The following is a 20,215-nucleotide window of genomic DNA, read 5'->3' as shown; positions in this document are numbered from 1 at the left end:
ACTTTTTGTTGGAGTCTGAGTCTGAACAGCGTAGACACACGTGAGCGCGCATGAGACACCGACCCACAATGATTTATACCTGGAAGAAGTTATAAATATTTAATTTTTTTTAAGTATTAGGGTTATTGTCAATACCAGTATATTGTGACCCCCCTATGGAGACCAAAACAGAAGTGAAAGGAGAGTGTATGTTGACCTGAATGTGACTCCTGATGAATGCTAAAGTGTCTCCATGTTGGCTGACTGTGGAAACAGGTAACTGTTAACATGTTGGCAAAAACAAAACAACTTTATGAGGTGATAATATCTCTGTTGTGTTTACAGCGTGTTCCACAACTAATGAGAATCAGCTAGGACTACTTGTGCCGTGTGTGGATGCTGACGCTGAGCTGACACTGAGCTGTAATGGACATGGATGGATAATTCACCACACATTTGACTCCAGCCTCTCTGTGTACGTGTGTGAGTGACTCTGTGGTGAGTCTTTAGCAGAGCAGAGCAGACAGGAGGGGACTCCAAGCCAAGAGGAAAAACCATGTAACTGTGGCGTTCATGAGAAATCAGCAGAGACGGAAAAATGTCTGATGGCCAAGTTACACGAGACGGTGTGTGTGTGTGTGTGTGTGTGTGTGTGTGTGTGTGTGTGTGCGTGTGTGTGTGTGTGTGTGTGTGTCGGCTACCAGACGGGGATCATGAATTCAATAACAGGACCGGACTCGCTGTGAGAGGAGGAGCGTTTTCTGTATTAAAGCATGAACTCCTCCACGCTGCGGCCGGCCGACCCACGGAGACTGGAATTACAGACCGGAGTACTTTATGAATGGTGATTGGCTGCTGCTGACTCAGGATGCTCTCGCCACAATGGCCACTAATTTCAGCCCTTCTGTGGTGAAATGACTGTGTGGAACCATTAATGCTTTAACATCGTCTCTCATGGTCAACGGGTATACGCTGCTCTCAGTAACACAGACAGAACCGTTTGTTATCGAGCACCACATGGAAATAAGAAGCAGCAAGTACAGGAAATCAACTTCCTGTCTATTATAGTGCTGGTTCCCAAACTTTTACATGTCAAGGACCCCTAAACTGACACCAATTAAATAAATTAAGATATCGTCCCAGGGTCCCCCATCTGATAGATGTTTTATTACAGGAAATATATAAAATCCATGACCAAAATAGTATTAGAGTCTGTCATTGTGGGACTTAATAATGGAAATATAGTGAACTTAAATTATTCCCCTTTTTGCTGGTGACCCCCTGGAACCCTCTCAAGGACCCCACTTTGAAAACCACTGTACTATAGCATGAATTCACTTTATCATCTTTAACTAGAGCTTAAACAATTAGTCCATTAATTGAATCGTTGATCAACAGGAAAGTAATTGGATTGGATTTTTTTTCTCTCGTAAAGTTATGACTTTATTCTCATAATATTACGACTTTTTTTCTTGTAATATTCTGACTTTATTCTGTAAATCTCAGAAGTTTTTTCCCTCAATGTGGCCCTAATGCTCCGTAGTAAATTGTCTCTTTGGCCCTCACTGCATTAGACTTATATACTATATACTTAGACTATAAACTGTGTTACCTTCATCACAATGATCACATGTTTTGCGGCTCCAGACAGATTTTTCTTTTCTTTGCCTAAAATGTCTCTTTTGATAGTAAAGGTTGCTGACCCCTGCCCTATAGGAACAAAACTTAAATTGAACACAACCTGTCGTTATGTGTGGACTCTCACATTTTCAAAATTTGTCAAGATTTGATAAATCTTTCAGTGTGGGCCAACTCTTAACACTCCATGTTGTCGACTACAGATCTGTAAAACAGAGTTTCTCCACAGAGAATCACAGGAAAGCACCACTTTAGATCTGGTGTTCACCATGTAAGATGTGCTCATAAGTTTCTCAGAAATAACTCATCCAACATGAAAGAAGCATTAAAAAATTACTAATGGAGTAAAGAAACCTTCGTCCTCAGAGAAGGTTATCAGAAAACAACTCACAGGAGTTGCAGCTGCGATCGAAACTGACACAACTTCTCAGGTTTGACCCGTGAGATGATGATTTACTGTTTATCACAGCTGTCAAACAAACATTTAACAGTCACATCGATATGCTCCGAAAGCATAAAGCCTTGTGTGTTTTAACCTGACTTATTCTGCAAGTATTCTATGTAAGAAACGCTGCTGTCCAAATATATTAAAAGCAGAGTGAGTATCCCCCCCCAGCAGCACACAGACCAGCATCAGCCTCGTAGCTTCCCCAGCAGTACACCATCATGCTGTGGAGCTCTGCAACAGGATCCCCCCCCCCCTACCTTATTGTCCGAACTGAAATGCAGTACTTCCACATTAGATTCCACATGTCCCTGACATCGCCAGGCTGGAAACTTGGAGAAATTTGGATTGTTTAGGACCTGAAAGACCCGAATGTTTCTAAGCAACTTGTGGCTGAAGAGACAGTCTGCATGTAGAGAGGAGCAGCCGTTACTCCTACCAGCATCCACCCATGCCACTCCTTCTCTCTCTCTTCACTGGACCACAAAACATGTACTCGTCTTTCCTTCCTCCTCCTGAGGAAAAATGACTAACTCGCCCTCCTGGAGGTCGGGTTACTTCAGTCACCACTTCCCCTTTTCCCTTCTTTTACTCAGCCTTTGTAAAAGTAGACACAGCAGAGACTTATCCAGCATTACCAAGTAAGGCCAGCTGTAGAATCCCTCCTTGCTTCAACGCTAGCGCATGTTCGCATTCCTCCAGCCCCTTCCTCAGCAGCCTATCACTTACTGCTGCCACGCTATCCCCCCCCCCTCCCTCACACACTCTCTATAGATGGTATCTGACCTCGGGGGTGTGTGAAACACTGATTTTGGATGGGCTACACCGTCTTTGATGCGTCACTTATCAACCATTTGAAAACAAAGTGGAGGAGAATAAAACATCGCAGGCATCATGTCGCTGAATCAGCAGAGTGGAATGTGGCATAAAAAAGTTCAGTTAACTTGAAATAATATATGATGTGTGTGGAAAAAGGAAAAAAGATGTGCTGGCGAGTGAAGCGGGCTGTGGGAGGGAAGTGTTGGATGTGAACAGCTGTGTAGCCCGAAGAGCCTCCTGTTCTAAATGAAGTGAGAGGAGCTCCATGATGGTGTGGTCAGTAGTCTTCATTAGCAGGCTGCTCTCTGTGTTACGGCTCCACATCACCAGCAGGAAGTAACCACAGATGTGTGCTCGGAGCCCAGGATGGTAACGCTCGCCAGGCCTACATGTATGCAGACTAACTGAGGATGCCACACTGAGATGGGTTTACTGAAATCACTGCATGAGACCAGAGTTAAAGGATGTTCACGTTACTTTTCATTCATGCTCAACAGAACAACTATTGGTCTGTGAGTTGCGTTACCGTGGAGACAAACGCTACACATCATCAAAACTTTTCTTTTTTTAATATAATTTCATACCTTCCCAGTGGAGTTCCTTATGTATTCATATCCGAACATTCAATTCATTCATTTTTTATCTGTTCTAAATGTACCTTGAAGGGAGATTTGACAAGTATTTAATAATCTAATCAACATGGGAGTGGACAAATATGCTCCAATCATAACACGTAAAACTGCAGCCCAACAGGCAACAACAGCTGTCAGTGTGTCAAGGTCAGGTCAGAGGTCAAGGGACCCCTTTGAAAATGGCCATGACAGTTTTTCCTCGCCAAAATTTAGTGTAATTTTGGAGCGTTATTTAGCTTTCTTAGCGACAAGATAGTATGACATGGTTGGTACCGATGGATTCATCAGGAGTTCTATCTTCACTCTAGCTTTAAAACTGAACCGCTACAAGCTAAAAACAGCAAGTTGCGTTAATGCATTAAAGAAATTAGTGGCATTAAAGCGAATTTGCGTTACCGCGTTATTATCGCGTTAACTTTCACAGCCCTAATATACTGAAATCACTACATGAGGCCAAAGTGTTCAAAGATGTTCACATTCCATTTGATTCACGTTCAGTAGAACAACTACTGGTCTGTATTCATGTGAGTTGCGTAACTGGTCGTAGTTGGGCGTAACAAACTTGAGCTGCATGTGAAGGATACGCTGACACGCAGTAAAGTCAATCCTTACAGTGATCATGTAGGAAGTCTGCCTTTGTTATTTTAGATGTTTAAGAATAGCTGAGTATTTTCACTCCCTGTTGGCCTCCGTGGCCTTCCTCTGAGCAGCTGCTCAACATTTCTGTCTGTCTCTCTATTCGTCCGCCTGTCTGTCTCTCGTTCACGCCCCCCCACCCTCTCATGGCAGGGTCAGCTATTAGCAGTCAGGAAGACTACAGTCAGTCATGTGGTGGAAATATCAGAGAACTCAATTCTCAAGGCTCCATCTTAAGGCCATCAAAGAACTAGCGGCGACGAAGGCCGACCGTTGCGTCGCCTCATGTCGTCTTTGTCTTGGCCAAAAAGTTGCACTCGAACACACCGCAAAGACTCCAGCCACCGACAAGTTAACACGTACGTTCTGCTCCTGCGTGAGAGGAAATAACTCTCCACACCAGCAGGCGGCGGTAGTCTGTGTTCATCATTCAAAAAGGGAAACTGGAAGACCGAGGACGGCGGATATACGAGTTATGACCCGTACATGAAACAAAGCAGAGTCTGCTGACCATCTTCTCACCACTTAGCGTCATTCCAGATGTTCATGTTGCTGTGAAAATATCTGCATTGTTGGAACGATCAGATGAGATGAAGATGAACAATGTGAAGTCTTCTGTGTTTGTTCTCTTGACTTTACTCGCTTGCTTTCCTCACTTCTGTTTCTCTTCTCTGCACTGATTTGTTTAAGCTGAACAGCCAATAAGAGGGATTTCTCTCATCGACGAAAAATGTCCGGAAAATGTTCGAACAAATAAAAAATTCCAAAACAATGCTGAAAAATGTCACAAAAGTGACCGAAAAATGCCAGAAAAAAGACTGAAAAATGTTCGAAAAAAAATCCAAAAAAAGGCAGAAGAACTGTCCAGAAAATTTCCAGAAAACTAAAAATATTGACAATAAGGGGGTTTCTGAGCAGTTTAGTGCTCGCCATCCTATCGCCAAAAAATGTCAATTCTTGCAGAAATCTCCAAATGTCAAAAGTTTTTGATCCCAAATCACAGCATGGCTTCTTCTATGGTGTTCCTCAAGGTCTTGGTGTCTTAATGTGGTATTTTCGAGGGAATATTGATCAGTTTTATCAATTCTCCAGTGGTAACAAATGGTTAAATTTAGCACCAAATCTGTGGAACAATGGGTAACAATTGCTGAGACATAATAGAGCATGGGGATGACCATCACATACTTCTATCATAATGTTCTAATTAATCTAATATAATTAATTTATTGATAATCCTCAGTTTCCCATCTTTCAGATGATGTACACCACTTCTATGTGAAATCTACTGTTGACTGCTTATCTAACCCTGAACATCCTCTGTCCCCCACCACTACCCCTCTAATAAAAGAGGGCAGAATGGTAAGGGGTTAAATCAACTAATTGATCAGTTGTCAATATCATATGTTTATGACTGTTAGTGTAAAAATGTTTTGGTTGAAGACGGCCCTTGAAGTTTGTGCCTCTCTGAATATCCCAAATCGAGTGAAGAAAAAAGCTCAACAGCCGACATAATTAGTGCAAACTGAACAACAAAGGGACCCGAGTGTCACTCTGCAGCGTGACTCAAAGCTACAAAGCTCCGACTTACAGCGACTGCAGCTCCAAGTTGCGCCGCCACACTTTGTACACATGTACACAGCAGATTGATTTGACAGGGGGCTTCAGACTTTGATGTTCCTATTTCACGGCGTGGAGAAAAAATCACAGAGAGCGGCTGATATCAAACTGACCGCTACGAGGCATATCAGCCAACGGGTACAGCGGAGAACGGGCTGGCTGGCGGGCTGAGCGCCCTGCAGCACTGTGGTGTGAACGAGCTGCTGGCACAATATAACAGTGTCAGTTCGTACTGTGAGGACCGACACATTCACAGGCCCGCGCTCGCTTTGGCCAATAAATGAATGCAATTAGCACTCTATTAAAGATGACAATTCATCACACCAAGCTGCGACTGTATATCCTGTTTTCCAACTTGTTCTACAGCGAGCTTCTGAGCATGGAAAAAAACAAATTATTGCCATTATTTTGGGTGAGCTGGTGTGAATCCTGAAAGCCTCTGGAGGTTTTATCTGCATTTTAAAGACTTGGGATCAGTGTGAGGAAGACCAGGGACTCTTCAAAAAGCCTTTTGATGTCCTGAATGTGGTCCTCAGCGGAGGCTGCTCGCTCCGGTCCACAATGAGTGTGGAATATTAAAAGGCCACGGCTCTGTCTGTTAACTTTAGATAAAAAACCCGCTGTAATCAGATGAATCCTTGAGGGAAAAAGGGCAAAGCCCCCGATCTCTGTGCGGGGAATTGAAACGCATAAAAGGAGCCACTTTTATGTGCAATTACTCTGTCGAGAGTTAGTGGCGGTACACTGGGGGGGGGGGGGTCGGGTCACGTCTGCCGGGGGGAAAGTGGATGAGGAGGAAATGTGAAGCAGAATGGAGTCAGTGGGTGTGAATGATGAAGGGGTGGTGGGGGGGAGGTGTAGGTCTTCAGCGCTGATGAACTACCGTGTTTGGACAGTTTGATGTGGAACAGTGACCCACACCAGCAGAGAGGGTCGAGCTCTATCCCAGAGTTTTTCACCTCGCTGCCTTAACTCCGGCACAATCACAGGTTCTCCTCACGCCACATCAACACAGCAGCCGTTACTGTCAACCCCAGCTATTAACGCAGGTAAAACCATTAGTACACACACAGCGGGGGGGCTGACACATTACCAACGGGGTCATCGATCTACTGGAGTCAAGAGGAAAACACGGATATACTACTACTGAACTAGAATTACCGCCTCGCGGTCGTACGCCTCCCAAGCCAACTAGTCAAGGTGCCGTTTATATCCGTGTCCGTCCAAAACGTCATCACGTCATCGTTTTATCCTGTGAGTCATGTGTGACATTGTCATAATTGAGGTCACAGTGATCTTTGAACCACAAAATCTAACCAGTTCATCCTCGAGTCCAAGTGGACGTTTGACATATGACCACGGAAACGATAACGCCATACGATAACGTTTCCTGTCCGTGACAGAGTTAGCATGCAGCTTTAGCCGTGATGTCTAGCTCTGCTTTTCCTGTCAATGTGTGAAACCCAAAGTGTTTCCATCCTTTACTGGATGTGTAGTGTTTACCACGCTGGATTTAACATGGGAGGGTGCAGGTCGTATCCACGCTGACCCTCCAACGTTTTAGACTCTCTGAGGTTTGTTTTGGTTGACGGATACGGAACGGATATGACGTCATGTTACTCAGACTACCACAATAAAAGCGGTAACTTCCTTCTACCTCCACATAGACTCAAATCAAGCAAATATATCGATTCTGGTGTTAAAAAATATATTTAAAAATCGTAAAAAAAATCGAGAATCAATGTTTTTCCCACCTCTAGTATATATACTGACCCTTAAACAATCTATAAAAGTTGAAGATGCAGCGTGTTGATTTCAGCTGATTTTCCAGCTGAAGAGACCAAACACTGTGAGGAGCAGCTCTGTCCTTTGTGTACAACCTCATCCTCAAGCACAGAACTGAAGCTGATTACCGTCTGTCTCCCAAAACAACTGAGGAACGCCACAGCAAATGAACGCTCTCCAGTCCCACCGCACTCGAAGGCAACACAAAGGTTTGGCTCATCCTTAATGAAATGGGTCTCCACCATCCAATCACCGTCTGGTGTTCAAATGGGAAACACACGAGCATTAAGCCGTGTCGTTTGGGGGGACGTTTTTGTCTTCACCCCTCCGGAGACACGGCTGCGTGGCGGACGGGGGGGATGGGTGGACTCATGAATAAACATGACCTGGAGGTGTGTGACAATTCACGCTCGGAAATGCTCCCCTCCACATCACTTATTCCCCCTTTTATGATTACCATTCTCTGAACCAGACCGAGAGTTTGCTCACTTCAACTGACCCCGTGGGTGTCTTTCTCATTATTATGTCTCACATAGGAAATGAGACAAAACGGAGGCCAGGAGAAAACCTGCTAAAATTAGCTTTCAAGCTGAGTGTGTATCACTTATTTAGGATGTATAGTCACACACTGCAAAAACCCATTGAAAACTCTTGTAATAAATAACTTTCACTTGATGGTGACAACATTGCAGCTGTATTGAAGGTCCAGAGAGCAACATTTTGAGTGTTTTTACATTAAAATCACCTTTTTTTAATTTCCTGTGAAACATAAATGTATCATTGAAATGTATTTTTGGGCGATTAGCTAACACCTCGGACAAAACTGTACTTGACAGTTAGCTTGTGGGTCATCTTCCTCATCCTCTGATTTCTGCTCCAGGCAGCTCACAACATACTTTTCAGTCGACTCCTACGGCCTTAACCTTTTTTAAAGTAGAGATAAACACAAACCAAGGATGCAGATAAGTCCTATTTCAGTCTAGTAATACCATCGATATTTGTTACTAGCTATGGAGGACAGAACCTGCCAAAATACAAAAAATAAATGAAAATAATAAACTCGATAAATAACAAAATATGCCATAAAAAGTGAAAAAAGTAAAGTAAGTAATTAAATATTTTAAAAATAAATATAAAGTAAATAAAAGATAAATGCAAAAATAAATAAAAAATCACAAATAAATAAAAGTGGGAACTAAGCAGACGAGTAAATAAATAAGGAAATTAATAAAAAGTTAAATAAATAAAAAAGCAAATTAAAAATGTATGTCACATTTTATCAATTAATTGATAAACTACATTAAATTTTTACTGGCTGCACCGTAACCACAAATATAGTCCCCTTGCACCCAGAGGTTAAATTAATAAATAATATAAATTTTATATAATTTAAAATGATAACATATTATATAATTTAATATGATAAATTATATAGTTTAATATTATACAATTATAAAATATGATATAATTTAGTATAATATACATATTTGTAATATTTAATATAATATGAATATTTATATAATGTAAATATTATATATAATATAAAGATTTAATATAATTTAATATAAATTTTATATAATATAATACAAAATAAAATATTATTATATTAACGGTTTGCACTGGATGAGTTATACTTTCTTTATTGACTCAACTAACTTGTAAAATCTGTCATGTGTTACTTTAAATTGAAAGTAATTATCATTGTTTTCTTACAAACACATACCATTTTCACAATATCTAACACATGTACAAGAAGCAAGCGTTTTTTCATTTGTCGTGCAAACTTTAAAAAACAAAAAACTTGAGCCTAGACTGACGCTGCTCCCGTGCTGGAACAGTAGACTACAGAGCACGTGTCGTCATGCTGCCAAGCCAATAACTATGAGTGGGACCACACACACACACACACACACACACACACACACACACACACACACACACACACACACACACAATAGACTGCTCTGGAGCTTGTCAGGGCAAAACCACAACAATAGCACTTCCATTCAGACCAGTTGACCTCACAGACACGTGGGCCTCGTGCCCCATTTCAACCCCTTTAAACACGGCAGTAAAAACAACAAGCATGAAGGCTGGAACGTGGTGATCCAAACGTGACACTTTACCACACAGGACAAGGACTTATTTATGTGTCTTTTCTCTAGGTGAGGAAAAAGAGAATATTTGAAGCTTTAGAATCAACAAACATGATCTATACAGCAGCTTACCTTTTATAGAAACCCGGCTGGAGACAGAGGAACTGCCAGTAATCCAAACAAAAAGATTTGAACTTCAACATTTTGTCAGCTAGTAACAAAGACTTAGATTAAAAATGTCATTGTGTGCCGACTCCAGAGAGAGAAAAAAAGCTTGTTTGAAAAGACAGTTTTATATTAAGAAGAACAAAGCAAATCCTGCACAGTTTAGGCAACAACACTGACAGCCCCACATGGTACAGTCCCATCTCAGCATCTGTATATCTGGGCCACATGGACCTGCATCCCTCTGCTCCCTTTGTCAATGCAGAGCTGTCCTGTCCTGTCCTGTCCTCCCTGTATGTCCTTGATAAAGATGTCAAGCCACTGGACTTCTTCTGGAGTATTTGGGCAAAAAAAGGTTTGTCCCAACACAACCTCTCTCTCTCTTACAAAACCTCCTCCTTGTCCTCCTCCTCCTCCTCTCCACGCTCGCTCCGTCCCAGTCAGTCAGTCAATAGCAGAGGACGTCCCCGTCTCCATCATCACTGCTCCTCAGAGTTGAGTTACAGCTGCTCCTATTGTCTGAGCAGCCACAGTGACGAGGTCTGACTCTGCTGCTGCGCCTCGCCGGGGCCACACAAAGCACACAAAGGCCTCCCCCTCGGTGGCCGTATCAATTAGGCTTTATCAGATGCTGCGCTGCCTCTGCCAGGCCGGGCCTGCTCAGAGACGAGCTAATCAGCAGCAGCACATGGTGCGGAGGAGAGGGGCGAAGCCGGCACCCAGGAGGGCCCGACCTCACACACACACACACACACACACACACACACACACACACACACACACACACACACACACACACACACGTACAAATAAAGCCTGGGCTGGTTGCCAGGACAACCTTAAACACAGCAATAAAAGACACTGATGGACCCTTGATATGTCTCTAGCTGATTGGTTGAAGAAGAGAGATCAGGGTCAGAGTGAGGGGAACCAATCGGCACTGAGATCTGAATTTTGTTTCAGAGCAATCACAAATAATTTCTACTCAGAAATCATCTTTATACTTACATAATTCACACTTTTAGAGCCATTGTAGGTAAAGAAATAATAATTACGGAGCCGGGGGAGGGGGGGTTATAGTCAGAGAAAATAATTTCAGAGATTAAAGTCGTAAATTTGCAAGATTATTCACAACTTTAAAGGGATAGTTCGGGTGCTTTGAATTGGTACCTACTGTAGTAGTAGATGACAGTTGGTACGCCCCCAGTTTGGAGAAACAGATAGGAGTTAACGCATGGAAGCAAAGCAATGTGCTGCTGTGGACGGGGCAGGAGCAAAACACATTTTAGACGCCTAAAAGAAAGGCTCACCTAAAAAAATCAATATGAGTTTAAGTGTACGCTATATTAAGAATATTTTCACAGCTATATCTTGCCGTGAGACAGCTAAACAGTTTATGTTTCTGACGGGGAACTGAAGCCGTTATCTCTGCTCTCGACAAAGCCACCAAACTCCATTGAAAAAAAATATTTGTGACGGTTCTGATGGTCACTATGTCAGATTAGACAATTGAGAGTCATAAATTCTTGTCGTGACTCGGCCGCGACACATGGCGGACTACACGTCGGTCCCCTGTTCCGACACACACACTCTCCCAGCACCGCCGTCTTAATATACGGGCTTACTGGGGCTCAAGTCACCCCGGGCATGTTAAGGGGCCCACGAGGCTCCAGGGGAAAACAATATAAAATATAATTCACAGGGAGAAGACAAGAGAAAGAAAGCGGGCGCGCAACGGGATGCTCCATGCGCGGTGGTGTTTTTTACTCCGACACAACCTGGACTGAATATCCTACTGCGAGGAAGGTCCGATGACATCATTCTGCATAATAAGTAGCCATGTGCTTCTGTTTACGGCTGTGTGCGTCTGAGCTCAGCCGGTCAAATTCACGGCCGTGACGGAACATGTCGTGGAAGGCAAAAAAAAATAATCTAACATGCTAGACTTTCTGTCGGGACGTCGTGAGGCGTCACAGATGTGGCGTCCGTTGTCGTGTACTATGACACACTACACAAGATAAAACAATTGATTTTCGTACATGACACTCATTTATCGTTCCCGATCCCCTACGACGGCCGTGTCGGGCTATAATGGGGCTGATATCCTGAGTCTGAACCGGGCATTAGTTGGTTTGTATTATTACGTTCAATCGGATTCACCAAAGTCACACAATAACACAAACAAACTAACCGATTTAGGCAGCGGTAGACCAGCGACTCCCGTGTTCTGCGAGGTAAAATGACTGTTTTTGTAAATGGAGTCTGGTGGCTTTGTCGAGAGCATAGATAACGGCTTCAGATCCCCGTCAGAAAGGGCTGTCTGACGGCAACGTGAAGATATTCTAAATACAGCGTACACTTAAAATGATATAGATGTTTTTCTACTGTAGTAATACACTGACTATGTATAAGTACCTCATACAACCCCACTGAGAAACACCAGAACTATCCCTTTTAATCTCAGATATTTTGAGTTTGCTCTCTGAATATTACCCCCCTCCCCTGGCGCTCCGTAATTATTTGTTTTTTTAACTACAATGGCCTTAATACGCCGTCCAGGTGACGGCCTGGGTTCAATGAAAAAACATTCTCCATCAACAGAAACTCACTGTGAAACATGTAAAAAATGATTCTGCATAAAGTGGAATACCCGAGTATAGCTGCATGAATGAATTAATGATGGATGTAGAGACGCAGGTCATCAATAGTTGATGATTACATATGTTCCCCAAAGTACAACAAATCATGGTCTTCAAATATCATGTAGTTTTTATATAGAAACAAAGAAAAGAAAGTATACCTCCGGGTTCTTGGATTGTTGTCAGTGCAGTGAAAGGATAGAAAGCTTATACAGAGTGGGAAATATCAAAAGAAAAAAAAGTCCATTCAGCTGAAATGTGTCAATCAATTTTAACTTCAGCGATGCTGAAATGCTAAACAAACCCTATCACCACAGAGAGCTGCCACGGTCACTCTCTGCTTAATACAGATACCACTGTTGGACGGTCGGTCGTCTACTCTCTACCGTGATGATTCAGCTGTCGGTGACGTTCTGGCAGAGATGTTGAAACGCAGGCTGGACGCGATAGCGGCGCTCGCTGCAGCAGCAGCTTTCAGCTCTCAGAGCCACGGAGGAGCGGGCCGGGTGGGGAGCTGCGTGAAGCGATACGGCAATTATTCAGCCTGGCACGCGGCTTTGAAGTGAGAACAGACAGCATTTTGTAAAAAGGCTGCGAGTCATGAAAACAGCAGAGGAAAGTTTAGAGAACTGAACAGTTCACACAGTGGGACGGTGCTGCAGACCAGCACACTGAATCCCATCATGTTATCAGGCTGAACCAGCTGATTGAAGGCTGAATCTAATGAAATGTTCCAGTAATCAGTCAACGCGATACTAGAATGGGATCCTGTTAATGAACACGGGCCACATGGCTCGGTTAGTACTTCACTTCCATAAAGTTGAGGGATTTACAAGAGACAGATTTAAAAAGACAAATCCGGGTTGTAGGCGAAAGCTGCTCTCACTATAATGAATGTAATGGATTTAATTTTAAGAGCCTGGAGATCTGTCGTAGAGATCCTGTACAACTGGAGACACATTGAAAATATAGTCAATGCCATTAGAATAAAGGTTATAATCTACAAAACGTGAATATATTCCGTTGAGATATCTGCTGCGAATCCAACAACAAACTACGACTCTGGAAAAGAACACAGAAAGTAAAAACCATAAACCTCTGCTTCCTGAAATAGATTTTTATTTTACTAAATCTCCATTTTTATGAAATACTCCGATCAGTAACTGCAAAGCAATCTGGTCACATGGGGCCGATGGTGAGCTGCCACTCTGCTGCTCTCGATCTCTGCTTTCAATATGTTCAGTACCACTCAGCCACCGAATTCCCCAAGACCAAAAAACACTGGATCCTACATTTCCCATAATGCAACGTAATAGAGTCTTTTGTTAACGCCCTCATGCCCCCAATTTATAACCCAGACAAGCCCAAGCTTGGAAACATCATCAGGGTTACTTTCTGAAACGTTTCAAAGTTACCAGTGAGAAAGCTTATACAACTATTTCCACAGACTGAATAATTATCCTCACTAAAAGAAAACCTTCCTGGCCAGGCTGTTCTCTTACACCGCTCTTAGCTATATCTACGAAAATGTAATGCACTGTAGTTCGTATATATCCCACGAAATTAATTTGTATGTAATCCACGTAATTGTGAACCAGGAAGTATAAAGAGTGACGTGTAGGGAGGAGGTCGGGGTAGATGGGTGGGTCAAAAAACACCGGACTTTCGCCCAGGAGACCGGGTTAGAGTCCCGTGTGAAACCAGAAGTCAACGTTGATTTATTTATCATGTAATTTCCGCACTTAAGTAACATCGTTTCTGGAGTTATTTTAACCCAAAGCAACCACAGCCTTTTCCTAAACCTTACCAAGTTGTTTCCTGTGAAGACGGAAGTTTATTTTGAAAAGACTGTATACATGTAGGTTAGCACTGTCGCCTCACAGCTAGAAGGTCGTAGGTTTGAATCCGGCTTGGGGCCCTTCTGTGTGGAGTTTGCATGTTCTCGCCGTGTTAGCGTGGGGTTTCTCCGGGTTCTCCGGTTTCCTCCCACAGTCCAAAGACATGCAGGTTAGGTTAATTGTTGACTCTAAATGTCCCGTAGGTGCGTTGTCTGTCTCTATGTGATAGTCTTGGAGACCTGTCCACGGTGTACCCCGCCTTGATGTCAGCTGGGATCGGCTCCAGCCCCCCCGCGACCCTGAATGGGATAAGCGGTGACGGATAATGGATGGATGTACTGTATACATGTAACGAGCGGAAATTGTGAATGTTGTTGGACATTTGTAGGAAAACACATTAAAAATTAGGAATAACTTTTTGTACAAAATCATACGAACCGTTGTATGAGGAGACGTTGGATTGGAAACAGATTGCTGTAACATAATGTTGTAAATGTCCAAACTGACGCAGCAGTTAAAGACGGAGCAGTAAAAGTAATTTCCTCTTCATTCATTTAGCGTCACTAGAGGACGGGTTTACGGGCCGGGCCACACATGCTCCTCTCTCCTTATTAAGGACCAGTGTAAACACTTTCCTTTGTCTCACTGACAGTCTGACGGGGGGCATCAGGGCACTCGGGGGGGCCGGCAGCACATTATTGAGCAGACGGTGGAGCCAAATGGTAGCCCATCTATCATTCGGTCCTCTAGAGCCCGAGGTCTGCTCGCTGGCAGAGTGAGACGTCGTCCATGCCTGATCACCTCTTTACCGGGGCAGACAAAGGAAATCCCACGTCAGGAATGATCATTAATTACTGCTGCTTCATTCCTACAACAACGTCTGAGCTACAGAAGTCAAGGATGTAAAGTAGGAGCTTGTTTCTTCGGCTGTAACCAGGTGCAGCTCTTCCTGTAACCAGCTGTGGGCTCCTGGAGCTAAATGAGATGGAGGAAAGCATTATGGTAATAACTGCAGAATCCATTTGGCACCTGGGGAAGGACGAGCCTTTCACTCCAGCTGAGCTCGGCTTTAATTCACAGGCTTTGGCTGTCTTAGGTTTAGGAATCAGTAGCTCCAGCAGGCCGGGGACTAACAACCAGCACGAGGACTGTTCTATTCATTCTGTAATAAAGATAAAGACTCCCAAGATGCACTATGAAAGTAGGAAAACCAACAGTGTTGATGTGGTAGTTCAGCGGGTACTGCTGGGTGTGAAATCTATGTTAAGATGAAGGGAAATCTGCTATTTGTTAACTTCGGTCTTGTTCTCTAAATTTTGTTTAATATGAGATTTCCAGGTGTGAGCATCTAATAGTGTTCCAAAAAAACATTCATTTAACAGACTGTATATAAAGATGGACGATAGGGATGCACCGATAACACTTTTGTTCAGACCAAGTACAAGTACTTACATTTGGGTACTCGCCGATACCGAGTACCGATACAAGTACTTCTCTGTGCCAAAAGACCCTCGTCGGTAACAGCCAGCTGGAGGGTGTGAGGACACACGGCAGGCTGGGGAGTCTCACATACGAGGCGGTGCGCCGCGACCGGATCTAGGTCGGCTTGGAAAGGCTCGGGGTGAAGCTGCTTCGTGGACAAAGTGCTCGTGTGTGACTACAGGGAGCACGAAGCTACCAGCAGAGCTACAGATGCTAACGTAGCACAAACACACACACTGTTTGTCGGGTAATCGTTATCGTTAATCCGGGCAGACACACAGCTGACAACCTGCTAAACTAAACTAAATGTGCGGTGGAGACTTTCACTGGGAAAGTGGCTACATGTCCGCGACACTACACGCAGCATCGTGGCTGCTAAGTTAACGCTCCCGTACGGTGAACTGGAGACAGTGAACGCAGCATCGTAGCTGCTACAGTAGCTCTCCCGACAGTGAACTGGGGACTGTATGTTGTGCTCATACACTGCAGCTGCATGCGAGGCACAAATCTTGTCGGTTAATAATCGGTTAACGAGGGTCGGTTATCAGTTAAGAAAATGTTTGCAAAATGATCATCCCTAGTTCCTGTTGTATGTACGTATGTGTGAGGGAAACATTCCAGCATCGAAACAACACACACATACACGAGGTCAAGACACTAAATCACACAGTAACATTTACTACTTAGAGGACACAAAGCACATCTGAAGAGAGGTCGATGTTTACTTCAAGAAAAACTTTTGATCTTGTAACTTTCAGCCTCTCCTGATCTCATCCAGGAGAATACAGCTTCTGTAATGTTATTCTTCTCCATAATTCATGCACGTACATGCTAGTCCCGTCTGTAGAATGTGTTTCCTTCTCAACACCAGCAGGAACTGATTATTGGAAAAAGAAATACAGCGGTTTGTATTTCCTTGAAAAAAAAAAGGCTCCAAACTCCGCCAGCAGCCGATCGGTTCTGCTGATTCAGTCGGCAGAACAGATCCCATTATCTTGTTTATCCTCATGGAAATTTAACAGTTTACCATGTGACCTACATTCTCTCAACAGATTCAGGTCTCATGCAGGCGCTGCTGAGGAGGAGGAGAACAGCGTGTTGGGAAGTTGAGAGAGGGAGTCGGAAATTTGCATGATATGATCAAGATAAGAGTTTGATGCCTTTTCCTCCTCCTGGATCCGAGAGAAGAGCTTTATAGGCGAGACGAGAGAGTGAGGAAGACGCATCGCTGCCGTTATGTGAGGGTGGCACCTCGCCGTGACCCGCAGACCTTTAGAGTTCATTAAAAGGCCTCGCTCTCCTGCATCATAGCGTGTTTCCTGTCAGAAGGGGGGGGGGGGGGGGGTGTGTTCCCTCCTCACCTGCTGTGTTAATTCTCCACTAAGAATAAGGCCTTCTCCCCGCAGAGATGGCAGCCAGTGATAAACGGCCAGCGCCGGTCTTATCGTCACCTCTACACTTGGAGCTCAGGAAACCAATAAAGATGGCCCGCGGCGTCTCCCGCACGGTCTTAACAGCCCCCGTGAGCCCGCCGCCGCCACCTGGGGGGACTACCGTCCGTGTAATTGCAGCTATTGTGAGGCGGCGAGGAGCCAGCTGAGGTCTGAGCGGGAGTGATGAGAGGAAAGAGGAGGAGGTTCCTGTACATTATGTCCTCACGTGGCTCACATTAGACACTGATCGATGGCTATCTCCCTCAGCTGCAGGCCTCTCCCACTGGAGACAGAAGCTTAAAGCTCGAGGTGAGACTCACTGACTGCTCCTTTTAGCCCGTCCTGTCAAGGAAGAGCTGTCACATGCTGGTAGATTTACAGAGATATAAAACAGAGAAAAAGGAACCAAAAAGAGTTTGGCATTTTCCTTGATAGATAATCAGTTATTAAAATAGATGCAGATTCATTTACTGTTAGTCACTTAAAGGGACTGTTTGTAAGAATCAGAATGTCTCGTTAACAGCTTCACCTGTGGCCGTCAAGTCAACAACAGTCAGCGTCAGGCGCACGCTTGTGCTCGGTCTAAATAGACATGAAGGAGCATCGCTCAACACAGTGAGGAGACACACGTCAGCTAAAAGCACAATATCACTCTATATTTCAGCTGCTTGGCAGTAATGTTAGCTGACCAGACCAAGGTCTCTCCATGAATCAATGCTGATCCTAGTGTTGGCTTTTCCCGCCTCAGCCTCCCGACCGCGGCCGGAGGGAACGGGGGAGACGCCGGAGTTTTGGTCGGAGACGATAACGTTTCTCTCTGCGGAGCCCCGTCACTTCACAAGACACGGGAAACCTCTGTTGGTCTGGAGGAGCTGCAGCAGTTATTTCTGCACAAACGTCCACTGAACATTCACTAGATATTCTCAGAGCTAAACTAACTCTTCTGCAGTGTGGAGTGAGCAGCATGCACGTGAGAGGTGGAGCTGAGTGAAGGCTACTCCGTGCCCGCTGTAGCCACACATACGCTCTGTCAGCGTGGCGTAACTTCAGCGAGTTTCCGACAGACCGTGTGTGCGTGTCTGGCGGCGGGGAGTGTGGATTTGTCGGTGGCGTTCTAGCTGTGAACGTAGGTGTAGCAGACAGTGTGTGTACAGTTTATTAGTCGGTGAATAAATGCTACGAGGCTACAACTCCTCCGCTCAAGCGAGCTATAGACGGGAGCCAACTTCCTGTATCTGTAACGCCGGCTCAGACTCTCTTAAGGTGGACCAGATTTTCTCCTTAAAGTGACGAGTTTTTCTCAGCTTTTTAATTCATTATTAACATTTCTTTTAACCGTTTTAACCGATAGCGTTAATCCGTTAAAATGCTTAATGTGGGTTAACGGTTAAACGGTTAATTATTAACATCCATATGCTCTGGATATCAAATTTAGCACCTTTAAGAACTTTGGAAACAAGTCTGAGCTTCTGTCAGGATCAAAATGACAGCAAGAAGCACTTAATGAAAAATATGGATTTTTTTTCATCTAATCAACTTCAACATATTTACTGCGACAGAATTGAAATAAAAAATGTACTTACTTATTACGTCATGCCATAATGGCAATGAAGCCATAAGGATTTTCCATGAAGATGATAAGTTTAGAGAATATCAAAGTTTAGAAGATTTGTATTGCCCAAATATTTATTTTCCTTATTATTGCAACTCTTAACTTCCGCTTGTGTCAGCTTTGCCGTGAACTAACAGCATGTTGTTATGATGTTATTCCATTTTATGTAATCAGCGACTGGACCAGAGTCAACGTATTATTGTTGAACCCAGATAACACAGTTAATGTCTGAGGAGGTCTCCAGTCAGCCAGTCAGTGTTACGTTGCTTATCTCCATCAACCACTGCAGCCTCCCAGTCATCTGAAGGAGGATTAATGTGCTCCGAGGAGAACATTAGTAAAGCCTTAGAGCTGTGCTCCCTCTAGTGGCCTCCGGCCCTAAAGACCAACCCTGGGGAGGAAACACTGTGGTCACTTATCAGCGTGCTTCACCTCTCTGAGACGAGCTGCTAAATATCAGTGACAGTTATTAATATAGAGAATTAAAATGCTCTTCAAACTAATGATGGCATTAATCAACTGTAATTAATGCTGTAACTAAGGGCAACTGATGTATCCGCAGGTCGATAGTCTGATCAGATAATATCAAGTCATTACAGATGTGCTGTGACCGGGGCAGATGTTGGCAGATATGAACAAAGAAGTTGCCGTGCAGCAATGCAGCAGTTTTATAAGCTGCATCTTCGTGTATTTACATACGTTACATACGTTTTTGACCTTTTTTAAGTTCAATATATCTTTTGTTTAATTTGTATTTTTTCTTATAATAATTATTTTTTAATAACGTAACTTCCGATAACATTAACAGTTTGATTCTGTTATCTTCTTAGCTTCTTAGAAAAACAGCTTTGTGTTTTGGAAACATTTACTGGGAGTAGCTCCTCAAAAGAAATCCAATTTGTAAATGATGTAACTGAACACAGAGCGAACTGTTAGACTCAGTGGTGGAAGAAGTACTCAGATTCATTAGGGGGACGTTCACATGCCGCATTTTTTTGCGCCCTCAAATCCATTGTTGTCAATGTAGAGGTACGGAAGGCGTGCTCAAAAGAGAGAACTTTTGAAACGCAGTAGCGCACGCCGACACTGTCATGTGACGGGGAACATCCAATCACAGCCGGCAGAAATCTTTTCTTTCTTCCGTAAATATCAGTCTACGGTAAATATGTAAGAGAAGTTCATTATCTTAGTGCAGGGCTACCCAGAGCTTTATGATCTGGCTCACGGACTATTTTACTGGCTTCACCCTTTCAGTCCGAGGACGTCACAACATCCGGTTGAAAGGTCAGCCAGACTGACACAGACACATCGAGTGTAGAGCAACTGGAAATCCATTTATCTTTGTTTTCACTGAGATTAGTTTAGTCAGTGAGGCTTCATCATCGTCATCGTCATCGTC

The 20,215-nt window shown here is 43.7% G+C and overlaps 1 protein-coding gene across 11 annotated transcripts in view; it reads right to left on the bottom strand.

Annotated features, from left to right (window-relative positions):
• iqsec1b (IQ motif and Sec7 domain ArfGEF 1b) overlaps positions 1-20,215 on the bottom strand; it is a 224,462-nt gene that overhangs the window by 74,549 nt on the left and 129,698 nt on the right. Inside the window, exon 1 of one of the 11 annotated variants that reach the window (XM_074629884.1) lies at positions 9,780-10,313. The exons of 9 other annotated variants lie outside the window; for them this stretch is intronic. In XM_074629884.1, the coding sequence (XP_074485985.1) occupies positions 9,780-9,850 (71 nt within the window). In that variant the 5' untranslated portion in view covers positions 9,851-10,313. Of the gene's footprint in view, positions 1-2,322; positions 2,719-9,779; positions 10,314-20,215 lie in introns of those variants that run through there. One more of the 11 variants, XM_074630046.1, reaches the window with a different exon arrangement.

The sequence above is a fragment of the Sebastes fasciatus genome, chromosome 1 (genome assembly GCF_043250625.1).
Source record: "Sebastes fasciatus isolate fSebFas1 chromosome 1, fSebFas1.pri, whole genome shotgun sequence".
In the NCBI taxonomy this organism is placed as follows: domain Eukaryota; kingdom Metazoa; phylum Chordata; class Actinopteri; order Perciformes; family Sebastidae; genus Sebastes; species Sebastes fasciatus.
Note: the sequence above shows the minus strand (reverse complement) of the source record. Positions and strands in the feature narration are given on the sequence as shown.